Below are 20912 nucleotides of genomic sequence, written 5' to 3'. Positions count from 1 at the left end.
AAAAAAAAAAAAAAAAAAAAAAAAAGAGGGAGCGAGAAGAAAGGGAGAAAGTGACTAGTAATTTACAATAATACCCTTTTATGTTCCCTTCCGTGATAACGAGAAGACACGTGTCGGGACACTGTGAGGTGGGTTTTTATTAATAAATGGGCCTTCTTTATAAGATAGCCCATTAAATCATTACTTTTTTGACGGGAAAGCGAAGCGAGAGAGAGAGGGAGAGTCAGAGAGAGAGATGAGCTTGTCCTCGTCGCCGGCGATTGAACCAGACACGCCGGACCTTATTTGCCAGCTCGATAATGTTCAAGGAATGGTCGATGCACTCACTTGCGTCCGATGGAAACGCCACCAGGTCTTTGATCTCAATCCTTTGAAAAAAAATCCATCTAGGGTATTTTTAATTTCATCGATCGTCACTGATCTCTCTGTGAAAAATTGTGCGAATCCAGGATGCGTTAGTGGAGTTATCTGAACACGGAATAGTATTAATCGTGGAGGAATCAGGTTGTCTTCAAGCCAAGGTTTATCTTCAACGCGAGGTATCGATTTCTCAGTTCCTCTAAAAAAAAAAAAAATTCGATTTCACCATCTTTGTTTATGTGGAATCTGAAATGTTTTGAGGTTTAATCTGAGAAAGCTATTCACGAAATACGAGTATGGAGCTCAAGGGAGACCGAGATTTGGAATTAGTTTAGGTCTTCTTGTGGATTGCTTGAACACATTTTCATCACCTGGACATTCGAATACTATTGAGATTAAGTATCCAGGTCCTGATATGGAGCTTCTTCTCAAGTATAAACTTATGATCCTCTGCTTTTGTTATTTCAGAAATATCACTTCCAGTTTTGTGAATATTACTGATTGAGTTAGCTGATGTGTGTCTGTGTGTTTACTAGATCTGTTGATACACTAAACGCTTGCATCTACTCTGAGATAAGAACGAGAATCCCGGAAACCGTGACATGGGACTATAACTTTGAGCAGGCAGGAAGTGTTCCACTTACTTTTACCGTAAAGGTAGTAGTAGCATAGTTAAGTATTGCTGTTCATTCAAGATGTTTAGTCCGACCTTTTTCTCAAATGGTTTTGTTAATGTATCAGTCAGCGGCGCTGAAAGAAGCAATAGATGATCTTGAGTGGCCTGGATCAAGTGTACAGATCAGCCTTCGAAAGGAACCTCCTTGTGTTACCTTCAGAGGAGAAGGACATGGAGACCTACAGGTTTGTGTGTTTCTCACTTGTTTCTTGGTAAAGTATTCTTTCTGTGAAAGAATCAAGTCATTACATTTGATATATCCACTTTTGCAGATAGACTTCATGTATTATGCCAACACAGATCTTCTCCTTGCCTTTCATTGTGATACCGAAGTCTCCTATGGGTAACAATGAACTCAATTCATTCTAGTTGATCAAAAGAAGCTTTACTAATCAAGAATTGTAGGTACAAATATCAACAATCGCTAATGATCTTTGGTTGATTATAGGTACAAATACAAGTTTTTGAAGGCAACAACAGCAAATATACCAGGAAACGTAGTGAGAGAAAACAGGGGAAGCAAACTGACAATTGGAAGAGGAGGAATGCTGAAAGTTCAACACTTGGTTTCGGTTGCTAAAGCTTTAGCTCCACAAGTGGAATCTGCAGGGTATCAACCACCAAGTCGGATTGCTTATATAGAGTTCTTTGTGAAGCCTGAAGAACCAGCTGATTGATTAATTTTCTCAACTCCGTAAATTTGCTGCTGTTTGTAATGCTTGTTGTTCTTAGTAGTACCTCAATAGTATATTTTGCCTGAACCAGTTTGCTAAGAAGGGGCAAAAAAGTGCCGGATTGCGTGTCGTTTCACTATATTAGAGCTCAGATGTTTTCTGCCGTTCCGTTGTTCCCCACTAGCATATCGTGCCGGTTACAGAAATTTAAAAAGAAAATTAAAATTCCGGATTAAATGTTCGGGGGATTGAACCCGACGTGAATCGAACACGCAGCCTTCTGATCTGGAGTCAGACGCGCTACCATTGCGCCACGGATCCGGATGTCTTATTCTCTTATTTTATTTTAATAACCTTATAAATATTACTTAATTTGTACATTAATCTGTGTAATAAAGAAAGGTTCTCCAGTGATCTCCACTATAATTTGATATCTGATTATGATTTACGAGAAAATATCTGAGATGGGTAGGTGTTGGTTGGATAAAATTTTAAAAAACAAAAACTGTAAGCAAAGCTTTTAAAACGTTCTAAGCTTGACACGTGGTGCTAATACAAACGTCCAAGTAGCTTTCTCCCTAGAGAGAAAAAAATGTAAATGACCCGAGGCAACAAAACAAAAGAAGTCTTCAAAAAACATTTTTAGAAAATCATATGAGTATGTTGACAAGAAGAGAAAGAAAAGTAAATCGTATGATTAGTGATTTTAATCTTCTTGGGAAAATGATTACAGTTGTTAAAGAAGAGTTTGGCTGATGATGTTTATAGTAAAGTTGGCTTGTGTGTGTGTGTTTTCATTCTTTAATCATTTTTTTGTAAAGGAAATTACTAATAATGTTGACATGATATCATATATCACCACCATTATTGGAAATAGTTTATAGAATGCATTATAGAAGAATTATTAATGTATTGACAAAAGAACTCACACATACATACTGTATACGCAAATGTCATGTGTGCTATTATAGGCGTTGTATATATGTGGTGGTGACGTGTTACCATTTACATTGACATTAATGATGGTCTTGACTCTTTTGTGGACCTAATCATGTTACAAACAGACATCAATCCTTCTTATATATGTATATAATAATAATACATATATGTCTATGTCGCACACGCCCACCTACACATATAAACGGTGGAAATTTATCGAATGATATGCTCATCATTTGAGACTTTGAGTATATTATACGTATATTATACGTATATTATATAGTTTATGTATATATACGCGTATATATCGACCAGAAAAGGATTAAACACATGAAAACAATCACTTAGTACTAGTTTTTAGAAATTAACCTAGAGAGTCGTTGATACATGCGAGGAATCTCTCCTTTTTGAATGAACTATATAAATCAATAGCATATTTATTAAAATATTAGCAATTTGCACCAATTTGATAATCTAATCATATATTCTTTGTCGGGTTGATAATCTGAAAGGACAGTATTATAAAATATAAAATCCTATTCTATACGAAACTATAAACAAATCATTCCTTTAGAATCTTGACAACCAATAAATCCTTCCCTAAAAGAATTAATTATGTAGCGATTACAGAAATATATTTGTATTCTTCGAAACATATGCTCAAATCTATAAAAGGTTTAAACCATACGCGCCTGAATAACACGATATAATGGGTTTAAATATTTTAACTTACTTTATAAGGTGAACAAACTCTATTCGAATTGACAACGTAAGTCAAATTTATTAATTCTTTAAATCCACTTGACGTGAAAAGTATATAAATAGTTAAATACATACTATCGTAGTTGAAATATATATACCTATACTATAATGAATGATGAAGTAACCCCAGTAGTTAAGATTTGATTTAACCATAGTCAACGAAACTGAGATTGATTAATCTTGACTTACGAGCCTCTTCACATAAGTTTTTTTTTTTTTTTTAACCAAACTATAAATATTAAAATAAAACTCCAAAATTGGTTGCCCAAACAGAAGCAAACGAGTTTACAAAAGTAGATTTTGAAGGTAGAGATCGTGAAAATCGAACTAGGCAATCGGCTCTGACATTAGCGTCTCGTGGAATCCTGGTGAGGGTAAAGGAGGTATAGGAACTTCGAAGCAGTGAGAAATCCTCCAGCAGATTAGAAAAAGCCGGCCAGTCTTCCGGCGTCTGCACCATCGCCGTTAGCTCTACGCTATCCGTCTCAAAAGCCTGACAATCGACTCCAGCCACCAGTAAAGACTCCATAGCCCAGATCAGCGCTTGTAATTCTGCATGTAGAGGTGATATACTCCGACGGTGACTCCGTGCTCCCAACAGGATCGTTGTAAGCTCTCCATTGCAGCACCACCAGCCCAAACCCTGGTAGGGATCTGTACCTTTCCAAGAACCATCAAATTGGCATCGGGGAGAGGAACCCCTGTCCTCCGAAAAAGACGGAGGATCCAGATAATTCACTGAGTAAGACTTGGCCTCCTCCCACAATAATTTATCCGTAGCCGCTTGATTCAAAATCTCAAGAGATTCTACCTCAATACCCTGGAAAACCTTTTTATTCCTATCTTTCCAAACTGACCAAATAATCCAAGGTAGTTGAATGCCGATATCCGAGACCCCGGATTGCGAAGACGCCCGCCAAAAAATAAAGTCTAAATTCGCATAAATCGATGTGTATGGAAAACCCCCTGGTCCATCCGTATAGGCGACAACTCCCAAATACATCGAGACCTAGGGCACTCAAAGAACGCATGGTTTATAGTTTCAACTGCAGAATCGCATCTCTTACACACGGTGTCACAACGAACACCCCGATGTGCAAGACGCTCCAACACAGGTAGAGTACCCGAACCAATCTGCCAAAAAAAGTGTTGGATCTTGGATGGTACATCAAGTTTCCACGATTGGGCCCGCAAAGCCGTACACATCGGCCCATACTCTACATCTATAATTAATTCCCGAGCTAACCGGTAACATGATTTGACCGAATATTTCCCAGATTTAGTATAATGCCATATTAATCTATCCGGTTGATGAGTTCTACTAACCGACATACTCTGGATTAGTTGTATATCCCCCAGATCAAAAAACTCCTTCAAAGTAGGTAGATGCCAATTCTTAGTCTCCGGGTTAATTAAATGATTAACCATTAAACTCGGAAGCCACAACCTCCCTCGACCATTCGCCGGTCTAGGGCGAATATCCGGTATCCATGGATCACGCCAAACCGAAATGGAATTGACAGAGCCTACCGCCCATCGCGCCCCCTGCTCCACCAATCCCTTGATGGAATAAATACTTCTCCAAGCAAAGGACGGATTATATGTTTTTTTGCCATAAGAAGATGTTTGTTCCTGAAATATCAACTTTTCATCACCTTAGCCATTAAAGACGTTGGGTAATGAATTAGACGCCAAAACTGTTTGGCCAACATAGCCTCATTAAATTGTTCCAGAGCTCGGAAGCCAAGTCCCCCTTCAGCTTTATCTTTACATAGTTTGTCCCACGCAACCCAATGCATACCACAAGCTTTATCATTGGACTTCCACCAGAAAGTGGAAATTGCACTTGTTAATTTAGATGTTAGTTCCTGAGGTAGCTTATAACACGACATAACATGGGTAGGTAATGCCAAAGCCACTGATTTAATCATAATTTCCTTGCCACCCTTCGACAAACACTTTGCAGACCAGCCATTAACACGATCATCTAGCCGATCCTTAACGTAGCTAAACACCTTAGTTTTCGATCCTTGAAGATTCTCAGGAATACCCAAGTAAGAACCCATGCCACCCTCCTTAGAAATCCCAATAACTAACTTTAACTGGGATCGAATATCCGGAGTAACCTTTTTGCCAAACATAATAGATGATTTAGCCAGATTGACCTCTTGACCTGAAGCTCTGCCATAGGTACCGATTATATCCATAACCGTCCTACATTCCTGGGCAGTTGCTTTGCAAAAGAACAGGCTATCATCCGCAAACAGCAAATGCGAGACAGTAGGACTACCACGGGCGATGGTAATACCCGTCAATTTTTTCTCCCTTTCAGCCTTCTTAATATTAGCTATCAAGACCTCTGTGCAAAGAATAAATAAATATGGAGATAGAGGGTCCCCTTGTCGTAACCCCCTCTGAGGTCTAATAAAACCTCTGGGCTGACCATTCAGAAGAACTTGGTACGACACTGACGATACACACCACATAATCCACGAAATCCATCTCCTATCAAATCCTAACTTGACCAAAAGCGCCTCCAGAAAATCCCACTCTACCCGATCATATGCCTTACTCATATCCGTTTTAAATGCCAAAAATTCCGAATTACACCTACTATTATTATTTAATCCGTGAAATATCTCTTGAGCCACCAGGATGTTATCAGTAATTAACCGTCCAGAAACAAAAGCTGATTGAGTTTCTGAAACCAAACGAGGCAATAGACGTTTCAGACGGAAACACAACACTTTTGAAATAATCTTATAGCTCACATTACATAAGCTTATAGGTCTAAACTCCGCCATCCGCTGAGGCCGTTCCACTTTAGGAATAAGACAAATATTGGTCTCATTTAAAAGCGGATCAAAACTGCCAGTGCGAAAAAACTCTTTAATTAGAGCCACTAAATCCCCTTTGAGAGAAGACCAAAATCTTTGGAAAAACAAAGCTGTCATCCCATCAGGACCTGGAGTTTTCTCCGGATGCATAGCAAACAGAGCTTGTCTGACTTCCCTTTCCGAGATATCCCTGATAAGATCTCTGTTCATACCTGCCGTAACAATCGGATCAATTGCTTGTAGCATCTCAGAAATACCTCCACCGTCGGATTTCTTGAACAGATCCTCAAAATATGTTGTAGCTATATGTTCCATACCCGACGCTGATTCATCCCAAACGTTATTTGCACCAAATAAACCAATTATCCTATTCCGAATCCACCGTTGTTTAGTGGATGCGTGAAAATATGAAGTGTTTTTATCCCCAACCCTTAGCCAAAATTTTCTGCTCTTTTGTTGCCAATAAATCTCCTCATCCCGGTATGCCTCTTTCAATTTCCTCTCAATTCCCCTAATATCTTCCAGCGAAACCGAGTCATCCATCTTCGCATCATGTAGAGCAGTCTTCAAAGAAGAAATAATTGATGGGCCAGTACTGACATTATTTTTCCTCCACCAGGAAATCGAATTCCTACAATTCCTTAATTTATCAACAAAACCCGGAATCCTAAAATTCCGTGTCCGATTCCAACCAGACTCAACCGCTCCAGCCAAGCCCTCCTTACCCAACCACCGCTTATCAAACCGAAATTGTCTCTGTCTCCTCCGGACCGCCGTCAAACAAGTTGCTAAAATTGGACTATGATCAGAACCAATCATCTCCAAATACTCTACTTTCGAATTGGGATAGAGGGCGTGCCAGTCTTCATTACCTAAAGCCCGGTCAAGTCGGCAACGAATCACTTGATTATTACACCGATTCCCACGCAAGGATAATTGATCCCCATAACATGGAAATTCAAGCATCCCAATATCCTCAATCATTGAGATAAAAGGTTTGAAGGAATTAGCTGACCGCAGGGCACCACCCTGCTTCTCATGGTTACCAATTAATTCATTAAAGTCTCCAATAATAAACCAAGGATCAATACGAAAAGATCCAATGTCCGTTAATTTATCCCACACTTTTCCGCGATGTTGGGGAACCGGGTCACCATAAACAAAAGAAAAATATACCAATTGATGATCAAGAACAGCTTTTGTATCAATTATACGGTCATTATGAAATAGAACAGAAAGATTTATTTCATCCTTATAAAATAAAACCAAACCACCACTAGCCCCTCGGGGTTCAACAGTAAACATTTTATTATAGCCAAATTTTGATTGAAATTTTTGTAAATAAGAAAAACATTTCTTTGTCTCTGATAAAAACAAAATATCTGGTTGATGCTTCCTCCACAAATCACCCAAATAATTCTCTGTCATATCAACCCCAATGCCCTGACAGTTCCAACTTAGGACCTTCACGGTTTAGCCGACGGTTTTGGGAGAGCCCCCATCCCTATCTTTGTTGGTCTTATACCAATGCCAGCCGGTTTTCCATCCACAGCCTTGTTCCCTTGTTTTCCATCCCATTCTGTTTGTTACCTTCACCTGCAGGTTTAGATAAAGCTTTAACTAGCAAACGTTTACCAGGGGAAGCTAAAATCAAACCAGGCTTCCTAACTAGTTTCTTAGGCAGAGAAGTAGGCCTCCTCGACCCCTCAATTCTCGTACGACTGATATTAACTTCTTGCAAAGCAGCATGTACTACATTCACATCCAAATCAAACATTAAGGATGGTGAGGAAGTACCTTTCGGATCCTATACATTGGGGATAACATCACCCGAACCCAAGTCTCCCAAACCCGCATTCACCTGGTCGAGCGCAATCTCACCCTCTTCTGGAAGGTTACCATGTGAGGTAACACCCTCCTCGAGAAGATCATCAGTCGCTTCATCAAACTCAGAATCAACCAAAACCGCAGTAGTCCCATGAGGAGGAGAACTCTCCCTAGCTATTCCTTGTTGAGCAATTCCTTGATCAACCACGTCAGGATCAACACCAAGAACCCCTTGTGACTGCTTCTCTATGAAACCGCTTTTTGCCTTGTACAACGGTTTCGGCCAAGCTTTCCCTTTCCCCTTACGGTTAAGGGGGAAGGAATTAGCCTGTCCCATGTATCCTCCATGACCCCTCTGAATCTCCCGCTTATCTCCTGACCCGCTTGCAACTGCACTGTACGTCCGTTTCTGTTCTCTCCCTGAGCCATAGTGACGAACCTGATGAAACAAACCGGAACTACCCGCCCCAGCAGAAAACTCATAAGCTTGGAAGTCCAAAGCTCTCTTGACTACCTTTCTAGGCTTCTCCCAGCCCCCAGCATTGTGGAAAACCCCTTGATTCCCCATCCCTTGTTGTCGCTGAACACCTCTCTTCTCAGGATGATGCTCAAACACGTGACTCCCACCAGCTTTAATCAACTCTGGACAACTCTTCTCATCGTGGGTAAGACGAGAGCAATTTTCACAATAGCCGGATAGTTTCTCATACTCAAGAGTCACCACCACTTCATCTCCAGATTCGAACAGCACCAACAGCTTGAAAACAATAGGATTGAAGCCATTTACCGTAACACAAACGCTCCCAGATTCTTCATCAATATCTCGGATTATACCAATCTTCTTGCCAATGGCCTCCAAAGTAGCAACCTCCCACAGATGCATCGGAATGCCAGAAACTCTCACCCAAAAGTTGATGGCAGAAGGATAAGTAGGAGATACAATGGGCTCCCACTTAACCAAGGAAAGCATCCAACTATCAAAATGGTAAGGACCATTCTGAAGAACCCCTTGAAGATCATCCGCATCCGCAAAATTGAACTGGAAAGTTCCTTGACCCAAATCAGCTCCCACCACTTTGTCTTCAAGCTTCCATATCTTGGGCATGGTGGATAGCAAAGACTCAATCCGTTGCACCCCTGGATTCATCAGTCTCCCTATGAGTGTGAGATCAAATTGTTGAATCCTCTGAGCCAAGACCGAGTTTGATATTTTTACAACTTCCGTACGCATCAGCGAACCCTTGCCCTTCATAATCGCTGATTGAGACATTGAAGAAATCACTAGCCTCAAAAACCAAGCTCTATCCGCTACTAACCACCGCAAATCACCACTGAAAGAAAGTAGAAGGAAGTGAGAAAATGAAAGACGGTGTTGTCGAGTAAAACCCAGTCCCCAGATAAATACCCCTATATCAATCCTGATACGCTGATATAATTCCGGAGATACTCCAATCAACCAAAGACGAAATCTAAAATCCACAATCATAGCCCAAACAAATCCCAATCCGCGTATCAGCTGAGAATAACATCCTGACAACCAGAGAACCAACCCCAAAACTCCCATAAACGATATCTCCGTTTTTAAGAACAACACACCACAAACAGAATCCAAAAACGAAAACGAACCTTGAAACCTGATTCTACCAATATCCTCGAATCGAATCGAGATATCCAGCCATGCCAAATCTCCAAATCCCAATCGCGTCGAATCTCCCTTAAAAGAAATAGGATCCCAAACCGGAGGGAGATTCGTTTCGAAAATCAGGATCAGATTTCCGGTCTGACCCCAACAATCCTCCCTCACCGGAGAACGAGAAAGACCCTCTTTCCGTTTCCCAAGCTCGTCGAAGCCACTCATTCAAAAAGCGAATCGAATCGCCGAGATCGCCATCCGTTACTTTCCCAACGATTAACCTCTTCACATAAGTTTAGCCCTTTAGGTTTTGAATTTAGAGTTAGGACCATTGCAGTAATTGTAGCGTTCTAAACTAGTTTATTAACTCATCATTCGAATTTTTCATATCATTTCTAGTTAATTTGTACTGTCCAATTTCTTTTACTAATATATATATGATTGATAGTTCTGTTATTAATAGTATGCAGTTTATCGAATCTGAATTTGAATTGTGACACAATTATGAAACTAATACAAAATTCAGAAGTTTCATATTGATTTAGATTAAAAAAAAAATCTTTAGCATAGATAAATGAGGCATTTTTTAAAATACCTCTTTTTCTATGTTATTTTTGTAGATATTCCTTAGTTTTATGGTTCTATAATTCAGAAGCAAATTTAAACTAAACAATCCTACTATATTAGCTTAGACTTTACTCACTATAATGACTATTCCAACCAGGGTAACAACATTAGCTCAATTGCCTTAACCCATTTAGAACAGGGGAGAAAGACATATTAAAGAGATTCGACCTGTGTTCCCCAATCTACAAAGACATCAAGAGGTTTGTTGTCTTTTCACTCACAAATTATTAAAGTTAAACATCAAAATTATTTCAAAGAAAACGACCACTAATCAACCTTAGTGTATCTTCTATTATTGTGATGCTTAGCTTATTAAACACACCCAACTAAAAAATCTATCATTTTCTAAATCCCAACCTTAAATTAGATATACTAGGATAAACGTGCGCTACGCCGCAAGATTACTTTTATATTTTTCTTTTATAAAATATTTTTATTTCGTATTTTACTATATTTTTAAAATCATAATTTAATATAAATTGTTTGATATCAAATAGTCTAATTAATAAAGTTTTTGAAAAATATCAATGAAAATTATTATCTACTTGACTATTTTTGTGTTTTTATTATTTTAATTATTATATTTTCTTATACATTTAATTAAACAATAGACAAACAATTTTTTTTTACTAAACAAACGAAAATACCAAAAAAAATACCAAACCGAAAATATAATTTGAAAGAAAAATATATTATAAAATCGGATGGTTTTTCTAGCTGAGAAGTTTTTCACTCTCTTAGATTTTAGAGTGAGAGAGAGCTTTTTTCTTCTTTTTCCGATTAACTTTGACGAGTTATGACTTACAACTTATAAGTTAGACGAGCAACAAAAGTTCCATGGCTACGGTGTGCCACACACGCTAACATTTAACTCAAGCAACGTTGTTGTGTAATTAACTGAATGAGCTTCGTTGCTAAAGCCCACAATCAAAATTCTGGCTCATTTAAAGGTTTTTTTTACGGTCATTCATTTACAGAGTTATGCTGTAATAGTGTAATATATACAAACCCACTCAAAAACAGAGATTTGCTCAAATTCTCATTTCCAAAACAGGATAAGCGATATATTCTCCAAAAAAGATTCGAAATTGTTGAATAATTCACATGTCCAATCTCATATTCTTTACAATTGTTCATTAAAAAGCAGTAGTAGCTCAAGACAATTAGCTTTTGGAATTGATGATACTGAATTAGCTTTTAAGTTTGATTGAATTATCGTGAAGAACTGTCAAAACTTCTAATTACGAATGTTTGTGGAGAAGTACAAATTGTTTGCGTGTGAATGAGGATGTCCATCTTTATTTAGAATCCAAGTTATTGCTTCTTAATGAACCTCACGACATAAAAGGGTTTATTCAAGATCGATTGCATGTAAACACGATGCAAGAAACCCCACGAGTACACTCTCCCCTTTCAAAAGCTCTGCATACTCTTCATCCGCTTCTTCCCACTTAACATATTTGCCACAATGGTTATCCATACTAATAACCTGCGCCAACACTTCAGCTCCATTCAAATCAATAAATTACAACACCGAAATGCACATAAAAACAATGTGCAAGAGTCATCAAAAGAAGAGCTTCAATAACCAACAACAAGAGTGGTATTTCTTTGATCTTCATACGCAGCAGACGCAAAACCCTGATTTACCAGTCCTCTTGTCTCGAGTAAGATTGGCATCAACAACTTCATGATATCTACAATTTGTACAAACAAAAAGGCATAAGAAACACCCATTTAGAGATACTGAAACTTCAGAAACGCAAACTACACTTACTGTGTGAGAAGACAACGTGAACATCACTCTCGTAGGGATCATAAGGGTAAGCCTTTGCCGTAGCCATAGACAAATTTTCTGAAGTTAGAGTGCCACAAAGCTTCTTCATCCCTAAATATGATTCCTTAATATTTATGCTTTGTATTAGCTTCAACCTACATGCTCGATCAAGTTCTTCAAGGTGGGTTTAGGTTCGAGTTTAGAGTCCCTAAGCCAGTAATGTCTAATCATCGTCCATTCCTCCAACTGGATTCACTATATATTTCCAAAACTATCCATATCCTTAAACGCTTGAAATCGGGGATCTATATCACGATACAACTCGAGATGAGATATCGCTGGAAGAAGTTGAAAGCTTTCGATTTCTAATTTTTGTCGACATCTCTGTACAACTAACAAAGGAAGAGTGGCTAGGTTTTCTCAATTGAGAGAAAGTGACATAGAATAGAAAATGATTATTACTGGTTAAAAATGTTGATGTGTATTATTTGTTATAATTCTATTGGCTTTTGATTTTAAATGATGTGTTAACACCAGCTTGAATTTTAAAGCTGATATGTCATGCTCTGGTGAAAAACATACAAGTTTTATTGTATTGATATGTATAAAACAAATGAAAGTAATTAATTACATATGTTTTAAATACACTTTTGTCTCCTTTGTTTGTTTATGATCACTTGCTTTGCTTGTAAATATCTTCCTTCTTCCAAAAACATTTGTCACAAGTTTTATGCTCTTGTATGCGTTACAAACCATTAACGGACACAAAATTTCCGCATAAAACATGATTTTAGAAAGAAAAAAAAATAACGTGTACAAAAAAGGTTACATGTAGCAATCCATATGTATTATATGCGTTTAATTCGGATCATCCTATACTTTTAACTTCTATGTAATGATCATGTATTAAGTATAAACTACTTAATTCTACTTAATATGTTAGATTAATTTCAATTAAACAAATATAATTAATCTCGTCAACTACAATTTAAAAACTTTAAATCATATGCATATTCATTTTCTTATACAAAAATCGACATTTTTCTTTTGATATGTGATCATGTCTACTCATTGTCATTTGGACAATCAAATACGTCCATTACATGATTGGTCATAAAAAACCACAACGCTATATTGCCTTATGAAGAGAAAGAAGAAGAAAAGAATCTTTCATTTAATGTTAAATCTTGAGAACAAATAAAGCCATATAGCAAAAGCAAAATCCCAAAGTCCAAAGCTCAAAAACAAAAACAAAAAGGTTTCTTTTTCTTTCTTTCTTTTTTTTAAATAAGAGGAAAAAAATAGACTTTTTTTTAGAGAACAGTGAAGAAGTAACAGCAGAGAGCAAAGAGAAAGATCGGAGAAAATAAGAATCTTTTTCGTCTCTCTCTCTCTCTCGCAGTCTTCGCACTCACACTCACTGCTTCCATTACTTCAAAAAAGTGAGCTTTTTTTTTTTACCGATCATCATCTAATGGGATTCTTCTTCTGTAACTATAGAATCTGACTAACTTTTAGTAACCCAAAGTTTCGTTTTTTTTTCTTCTCTCCTCGAGCTCTGTGTTCTGATCTTATATTACTGTAAGCTGTGGCTTAAGCTTTTTTTTTCTTTTTCTTTTCTGACTATAAGACATGATGAGAACTAGTTGTAATAACATTTATGTCGCATTTTGATTATTTTCTGTGGTATTTTCCACCTTTTTGTTCTTGTTCCGGCATGGGTTTTTGTCTTTTTGATATATATAAGCTGTTCAAGGTTTTGATAAATTTGTTCTTCTGATTCCAGATTTAGAGTCTCCACCACTTTTTTATATTCTTCATTATGCATCTTCTATGTCAAAAAAATGTTCTTTAGATTTGGGGTCTAGAGTATGAGATCTGCTGGTTCTGTTCTCAGTTTTTGGCTATAACAAAAATGAAACCTTTACTTGAGATTTTTTTTTTGGTTTCTCGTAATGTTTGAAATTAATGAACTTTGATTAAAAGATTTGGTCTTGTGTGAATCAGATGAATTTAATGATTGATCAAAGTTCTGATCTTTGATGTGTTCTTTGTGTTTCAGACATTGCACCTCCTTGTAGAGAGTTTATATAAACCCAAGAGATATGGTATCAAGATCTTATTCCAACCTCTTGGATCTTGCTTCTGGCAATTTCCATTCGTTTTCCCGGGAGAAGAAGAGGTTTCCAAGAGTAGCAACTGTCACAGGTGTCTTATCTGAGCTAGATGATGATAACAACAGCAACAGTGTCTGCTCTGATGCTCCTTCTTCCGTCACGCAAGATCGAATCATCGTAGTTGGGAACCAGCTTCCTATTAAATCACATCGAAACTCTGCGGGTAAATTGAGCTTTAGTTGGGACAATGACTCGCTTCTCTTGCAGCTTAAAGACGGTATGCGTGAAGACATGGAAGTTGTCTACATTGGTTGTCTTAAAGAACAAATCGATACAGTTGAGCAAGATGATGTTTCTCAAAGGTTGCTTGAGAATTTCAAATGTGTTCCTGCTTATATCCCACCTGAGCTATTCACCAAGTACTATCATGGATTCTGTAAGCAACATCTATGGCCTTTGTTTCACTACATGCTTCCTTTGACGCCTGATCTTGGAGGTAGATTTGATCGTTCTTTATGGCAAGCTTACCTTTCGGTTAACAAGATCTTTGCTGATAAAGTGATGGAAGTGATTAGTCCTGATGATGATTTTGTTTGGGTTCATGACTATCACTTAATGGTTTTGCCTACTTTCTTGAGGAAGAGGTTTAATAGAGTAAAGCTTGGTTTTTTCCTTCATAGCCCGTTCCCTTCTTCTGAGATATACCGTACTCTTCCAGTGAGAAACGAGCTCTTACGCGCACTCCTCAACGCAGATTTGATTGGGTTTCATACCTTTGACTATGCTAGACACTTTCTTTCTTGCTGCAGCAGGATGCTTGGTTTATCTTATCAGTCCAAACGTGGAACCATAGGGCTAGAGTACTATGGTCGAACGGTAAGCATCAAGATTCTTCCTGTTGGGATCCATATTAGCCAGCTTCAGTCAATTTTAAACCTCCCTGAGACTCAAACCAAAGTTGCTGAGCTGAGAGATCAGTTCTTGAATCAAAAAGTTCTTCTTGGTGTAGATGATATGGACATCTTCAAAGGGATCAGCCTCAAACTCTTGGCAATGGAACAACTTCTCATACAGCATCCGGAGAAGCGAGGTCAAGTGGTGCTTGTCCAGATTGCAAACCCTGCAAGAGGTCGTGGTAAAGACGTTCAGGAGGTTCAGTCTGAAACTGAGGCCACGGTTAAAAGGATTAATGAAATGTTTGGAAGGCCTGGTTACCAACCTGTCGTTCTGATTGATACAACGCTTCAGTTCTTTGAGAGGATTGCTTACTATGTGATTGCAGAGTGTTGTCTTGTTACAGCGGTAAGAGATGGTATGAATCTTATACCTTATGAGTACATTATCTGCAGACAAGGTAATCCGAAACTCAATGATATTATAGGCCTTGAACCTTCTGCATCAAAGAAGAGTATGCTCGTTGTCTCTGAATTTATCGGATGTTCTCCTTCTTTAAGCGGCGCCATTAGAGTGAATCCATGGAACATAGATGCTGTGACTGAAGCCATGGATTATGCATTGATAGTTTCAGAAGCAGAGAAGCAGATGCGTCACGAGAAGCACTACAAATATGTGAGCACACATGATGTTGCGTATTGGGCGCGCAGCTTTATACAAGATCTTGAAAGGGCTTGCGGTGATCATGTGAGGAAGAGGTGTTGGGGGATAGGTTTCGGGTTAGGCTTTCGAGTTGTGGCGCTTGATCCAAGTTTTAAAAAGCTCTCGATTGAGCACATTGTCTCAGCTTATAAGAGAACCAAAAACCGAGCCATTTTGTTGGATTATGATGGCACAATGGTACAGCCAGGGTCCATCAGGACGACACCAACACGCGAAACAATCGAAATCTTGAACAATCTGTCTAGTGATCCCATGAATATCGTGTACCTCGTCAGCGGGAAAGACAGAAATACGCTAACTGAATGGTTTTCTTCATGTGATGATCTTGGTTTGGGTGCAGAGCACGGATACTTTATAAGGTAACACTTGGTTTCACATGTTCCTTATATCACTAAGAGCACTCAGAAAGATCGTTAAGTTTATATTTTCCTTATCTTCTTGAATTTCATTATGATCACTTGAAAAGATCAATCTTTTGGATATAAAGTTACCTCAACTGACCTAGTCTAGTCTAGCTTACATATTGGAGTTGCTTTCTTATCTTCTTGAATCGCTAAGAGCACTTGAATAAATCAATCTTTTGGATAATAAAGTTATTTTGATTATTGCACATGGGACTGCTGCTTTCATATCTTTTTCTCAATCTCATTGTTGAAAAGGTGGATGTTTTGGATATAAAGTTTTGGTCTTTTTGTTCACAATGGGGACAGGCCAAATGATGGAACAGACTGGGAAACGTCGAGTTTGGTATCGGGCTTTGAATGGAAACAAATAGCAGAGCCAGTGATGAGACTGTACACAGAGACAACAGATGGATCAACAATAGAGACAAAAGAGACTGCACTCGTTTGGAATTACCAATTTGCAGATCCTGATTTTGGATCTTGTCAAGCCAAAGAGCTTATGGAACACCTCGAAAGCGTGCTTACCAATGACCCAGTCTCTGTCAAGACTGGACAACAACTCGTTGAAGTTAAACCACAGGTCGGATGTTCAAAGAGTTGGTCTATTATATTATTGTCTGTTTTCTGATTTTCTCATTTCAAATCTCTCAAGTCTATTGTATTTTGTTGTTCTGATATCAGGGTGTGAACAAAGGTCTTGTGGCCGAGAGGCTTATAACAACGATGCAAGAAAAAGGGAAACTTTTGGATTTCATTCTCTGCGTTGGTGATGATCGATCCGATGAAGATATGTTTGAGGTGATAATGAGTGCAAAAGATGGCCCGGCTTTGTCTCCTGTGGCTGAGATCTTTGCTTGCACCGTTGGTCAAAAGCCAAGCAAAGCAAAATACTATTTAGACGATACGGCAGAGATAATCAGAATGCTTGAAGGTCTAGCCACCTCTAACGCACCTATATCTGATCAAATCGGTTCAATAGCTGCTGTTCCGACGAAAGATCTGTTTTAAGGATTTGTGAACAAAAAAAGTTTTAATGGTTTGTTGTTGTGATTTGTGAATGGTTTTCAAATATAATGGATTAAGGTAAGCAAATCTTTTTGTGTCTCAGGACAAGCATAGATAAGAATCCACTTTATATCATTATCTGAGAGAGGAAGAGAAAGGAGTTAGCAAAATGTTTCTTAGATAATAAGATGTAGAACCAAATTACAGTTTAACACTAGATATAATTAGGACTATTAGAGAGAGAACCATAGTAGAGTGGTGGTTAAGACAAAATATAGGATCCCGCATTCATTCGATCTCGAAGACAGGAGGGGGCATCTGGATCTCCTGCGCGGATGAGGATACGGAATGATTGATTTCAAAGGAAGTGGTGCCAAATTTTCAAAGAATGGAGATATAACACAAGTGTCTGAGGAGAGACACATAATGGCATTTTTCCTTGGATAATATTTGAAAAGTCTGTTATGGTTATCATAGAAGACAAGATTCTCTTGCTTAGAAACCGACACCGGGGTGAACCACCTGTTCTGTCTTTCCTGGGAAACAACTCTGTTCTCTAAATGTATGGAGTAAGTCTTGGTCCATCTTTTGACTTCTGTATCCATGCACCAAATCTCTAGTTTCCATTCAGCCTTAGTATAGGTATTGGCTATGGCCAGGCCGTCATCAAGGTTCACTATATTGGTTTCTTGCATGACACTCATAGTCGGAACTGAGACGTTATGGAACTCTTCTTTGTGAAGATCCAAGGCTAGTATTTTCCAAACCGTCCCAATAGTGTTGTGTAACCAGTAAATCGATCTATTCACACACACGGATCCTTTTACGGCAAAGACCTTACAAGGAGGTGAACTCAACATCCGCCATTCACCAGTTTCAGCATCACTACAAAAAAAACTATTGTGTTAAATCATTTATTTTATATTTTTGCATCAGATTTAAATGATGTAAAAATAACTTATATCATTTTTAAAAATGATTTACTATTTATTGATGCAAATAATTTGTATCAGTTTATTTCAAATTCATGCTCTATTAAATCAGTTATAACAAATGATTTTAATTATTTGTGTCAGTTTTTTGTAAATGATTTTTAATTTTGGTATCATTTATGAATAACCGATACTAATAATTTTTTTTTGTTTTAATAATACAAAAATTAATAACAGATTTTTTTACATTAAATATTTTCGAAATTATTTTTAATATGCAGAAAATTGTTTTCGATATCTATTAAAATCTTTTCAAATCTTTACTAATATATTTTATTAAAATCGTTATTTACAAAAATAGTAAAAACAAATAACAAATAACAACCCAATTATTATAGATTCATCATCAATTTACAAAAGAAAAAAAAAGTAAGATGAACTTAGATCATAAATTCATAACCTAGCTATGGTTTTTTCTTGCTTAAGTGTTATATGTATTTCTCCATGCTTAAGTGTTATATGAAACACATTTGCTTGTCTTCCATGCCTTTCTTTTCCAGATTCTTGATAACATTGTTGTTTCATCTTGAGATTTTCTGACTATTTAACCAAAAATAACAGAGAAAAAGTTAGAATTCTACATGAGATAATAAAAATTGATAAAAAAAAATATGGAGAAGAAAATTACACTTACCTTCAAATGTTCTTAGATGTGATGATAATATGCTCAAGATGTGTTGCAGATGCATAATTTGATTCACCAGTAGTCTTACGCAAAGAAGAACTTATGCAAAAGTTGTTGTTTTGATCACTCCCAATTTTTTTTTTTTTGTTTTTGCTAATAGATAACCACTTTCACCTTTAAATAATCACAAAGATTATATTTTTTGGGAAGTTACAAAGATCGTGAGTAGTATGGAAATGAATTTCAGATTTTAAAAAAAAAAATAATATATCTGGAACAAATAAAAAGTGAGGAATTAAAAAAAGAAAAGAAACAGGTTTCGGTATTTTAAATATTAAAACCACATCTGGAATCCAAACAAAAAATACATGTTTATAATTATTAATTTATGGAAATGATTTGTGGTATATTGATTTATTGTTTTAATAATATTTTATTATAAGATCAATTTTGTATCATTTATTAATTGATATTTAATTTGCATCATTATATTAAGTGATGTAAATTTATATTTTTGAAATGATGCAAGTTAAAATAAATTTGTGTCACTTTTATTGAACTGATGTCAAATTATTCGATTACCACATCAATAATTACAATTGATACTAAACCACATGTTATGCATTATTTATCAGTAAGTCATTTAAATTAATATCATTTACATTTGTGATACTATTTAAATGATGCAATCAATTTTTTTTTTTTTTTGTAGTGCATCAAGAACACTATACTCCACCTCAGGATCGCGTACACTAGTTTTACCGAAAGATAATAAACACATCTTCACTACTTTATAGTTGCCCGTAACTCTGTGCTTACCAAATCCCATTGCCCAATATCTCGGAGAGAAAGCCGACAATTCTCCGATTATGGTTCCAAATCCAAAGCCGTGTCGCCGGAGTTGTCTTGTCCAAGGGTTCAATACGTCGATCCAATATGGTTCGAGGATGCAGACCAAACCGTAGCAAGTCAACGAGGGTCGTGTGGTGTTGTAATGCAGATATACTATCTGTTCGCCACCTTTGAACCGCGACCCCTGGAGTAGCCTAGGCTCCCTGCTGCAGTCGCAGTTGTAAGCAGCCAGGAATTTGCGGTTCTTTTGAAGACTCATTCGTCTCTCCACGAACGTCTTCGATTCAAGAATTGATTTCCATCGTCTTGAGACGCTTTTTGATATGAGAATCGATTTCAAAGGAAGTTGAAGGAATATATCTTCCAGTAGATCGGTCACTATGTAGATCGAACTAGGGTTTTTCTCTTCTTCCTCCATTTTTGGTGCTTGCTTTCTTTTTCTTTGTTAGTCTTTTTAAGATACACATTTCCTTATTGGTAAATAGGTTTAGTTTTATATAACTTGTGAATCAAGTTAGGATTTTGTATCGGTCAATCTCAATTAATACATAGAGTTGTTTGATTGTATAGTTATTATATGGGGAGATAGATATTGATTACAATGTGTTTCTTTACACAACAACCAAACCAAATAAGAATAAAAACAATCATTCCTTGACAAAAACAGAACTTTAAAATCAATAATAATTAAGAACAAAAAAAAATCAATACTATTAATCGAATATTTTTGTATGTTTTAAAACTATGAGTATACGACCCGCACAAAATCCAGCTTTTTACCATGGGAGGGGTGACGATGTGGGTGACGTTAAGCTGCAGATTTAATAGTTAAACTCTGTTAATAAACATTTTAATTTGAGAACGTTTATTGTATTATCATAAAGAAATATCATATACTATAAATTAATGTGGTAAAAAAAAGCTTACTCTAAGAAACTTTTCCAGCAAGAATCACTTGATTCATCATCAAAGAACTTCTCCCAGTCTTCTAGGACATCTAAACCGGGTGAGTGCTGAACCGTACCAGGATGGTTCAAACCGGATTCTACAGGAGAAACCGATACTGAACCAGAAGATGGGATTTCACGTGATTGATCACCATAGTAACCCATCATCATACCGGTTCCGGTATGATCATTTGCCTCGGTGGTAGTACTATTACCCGGTTTTGCTGCCTTCAAACTCTCT

General features: G+C 37.2%; 4 protein-coding genes and 1 non-coding gene across 6 annotated transcripts in view; 2 read left to right on the top strand and 3 right to left on the bottom strand.

The window, feature by feature from the left end:
• LOC104718555 lies at positions 175-1875 on the top strand. Its single transcript, XM_010436319.2, has 7 exons — positions 175-352; positions 450-539; positions 638-792; positions 897-1017; positions 1102-1221; positions 1309-1379; positions 1485-1875. The coding sequence occupies exons 1-7, from the start codon at positions 236-238 to the stop codon at positions 1711-1713; spliced, it is 903 nt and encodes a 300-aa protein (XP_010434621.1). The 5' UTR covers positions 175-235; the 3' UTR covers positions 1714-1875.
• On the bottom strand, positions 1960-2031 carry TRNAW-CCA. Its single transcript has one exon. It is a non-coding gene; the product is annotated as a tRNA-Trp (tRNA).
• LOC104723305 (alpha,alpha-trehalose-phosphate synthase [UDP-forming] 5) lies at positions 13395-17355 on the top strand. 2 transcript variants are annotated; one of them, XM_010436317.2, is made up of 4 exons: positions 13395-13554; positions 14175-16205; positions 16557-16830; positions 16932-17355. In XM_010436317.2, exons 2-4 carry the CDS (start codon positions 14218-14220, stop codon positions 17256-17258), a joined length of 2589 nt encoding a protein of 862 aa, XP_010434619.1. In that variant the 5' UTR covers positions 13395-13554; positions 14175-14217; the 3' UTR covers positions 17259-17355. The 2 variants fall into 2 exon arrangements, with proteins under 2 accessions (XP_010434619.1, XP_010434620.1); XM_010436318.2 differs by lacking the exon at positions 13395-13554 and adding an exon at positions 13595-13693.
• LOC109126836 (putative F-box protein At4g17780) lies at positions 17518-20142 on the bottom strand. Its single transcript, XM_019230707.1, is given in 3 exon segments — positions 17518-17592; positions 17594-18140; positions 19592-20142. Coding segments are annotated over 3 exon segments (1173 nt in total).
• Positions 20310-20912, bottom strand: part of LOC104718552 (transcription factor MYB39-like) — a 3483-nt gene continuing 2880 nt past the window's right edge. The window contains exons 3-4 of the mRNA XM_010436316.1: positions 20652-20899; positions 20310-20537 (exon numbers count right to left, since the gene is read on the bottom strand). Of these exons, the coding sequence (XP_010434618.1) occupies positions 20501-20537; positions 20652-20899 (285 nt within the window). The 3' untranslated portion in view covers positions 20310-20500. The remainder of the gene's footprint in view (positions 20538-20651; positions 20900-20912) is intronic.

Source organism: Camelina sativa, chromosome 10 (assembly GCF_000633955.1).
Source record: "Camelina sativa cultivar DH55 chromosome 10, Cs, whole genome shotgun sequence".
In the NCBI taxonomy this organism is placed as follows: Eukaryota; Viridiplantae; Streptophyta; class Magnoliopsida; order Brassicales; family Brassicaceae; genus Camelina; species Camelina sativa.
Note: the sequence above shows the minus strand (reverse complement) of the source record. Positions and strands in the feature narration are given on the sequence as shown.

Excerpts from the sequence above, each read along its gene's own strand:
- LOC104723305 (XM_010436317.2), top strand. The coding sequence starts at position 14,218 with ATGGTATCAAGATCTTATTCCAACCTCTTGGATCTTGCTTCTGGCAAT. Across the intron at positions 16,206-16,556 it reads GAGCACGGATACTTTATAAG|GCCAAATGATGGAACAGACT; the intron begins GTAACACTTGGT and ends CAATGGGGACAG. Across the intron at positions 16,831-16,931 it reads TCGTTGAAGTTAAACCACAG|GGTGTGAACAAAGGTCTTGT; the intron begins GTCGGATGTTCA and ends TTCTGATATCAG.
- LOC104718555 (XM_010436319.2), top strand. The coding sequence starts at position 236 with ATGAGCTTGTCCTCGTCGCCGGCGATTGAACCAGACACGCCGGACCTT. Across the intron at positions 353-449 it reads TCCGATGGAAACGCCACCAG|GATGCGTTAGTGGAGTTATC; the intron begins GTCTTTGATCTC and ends GTGCGAATCCAG. Across the intron at positions 1,222-1,308 it reads AAGGACATGGAGACCTACAG|ATAGACTTCATGTATTATGC; the intron begins GTTTGTGTGTTT and ends CCACTTTTGCAG.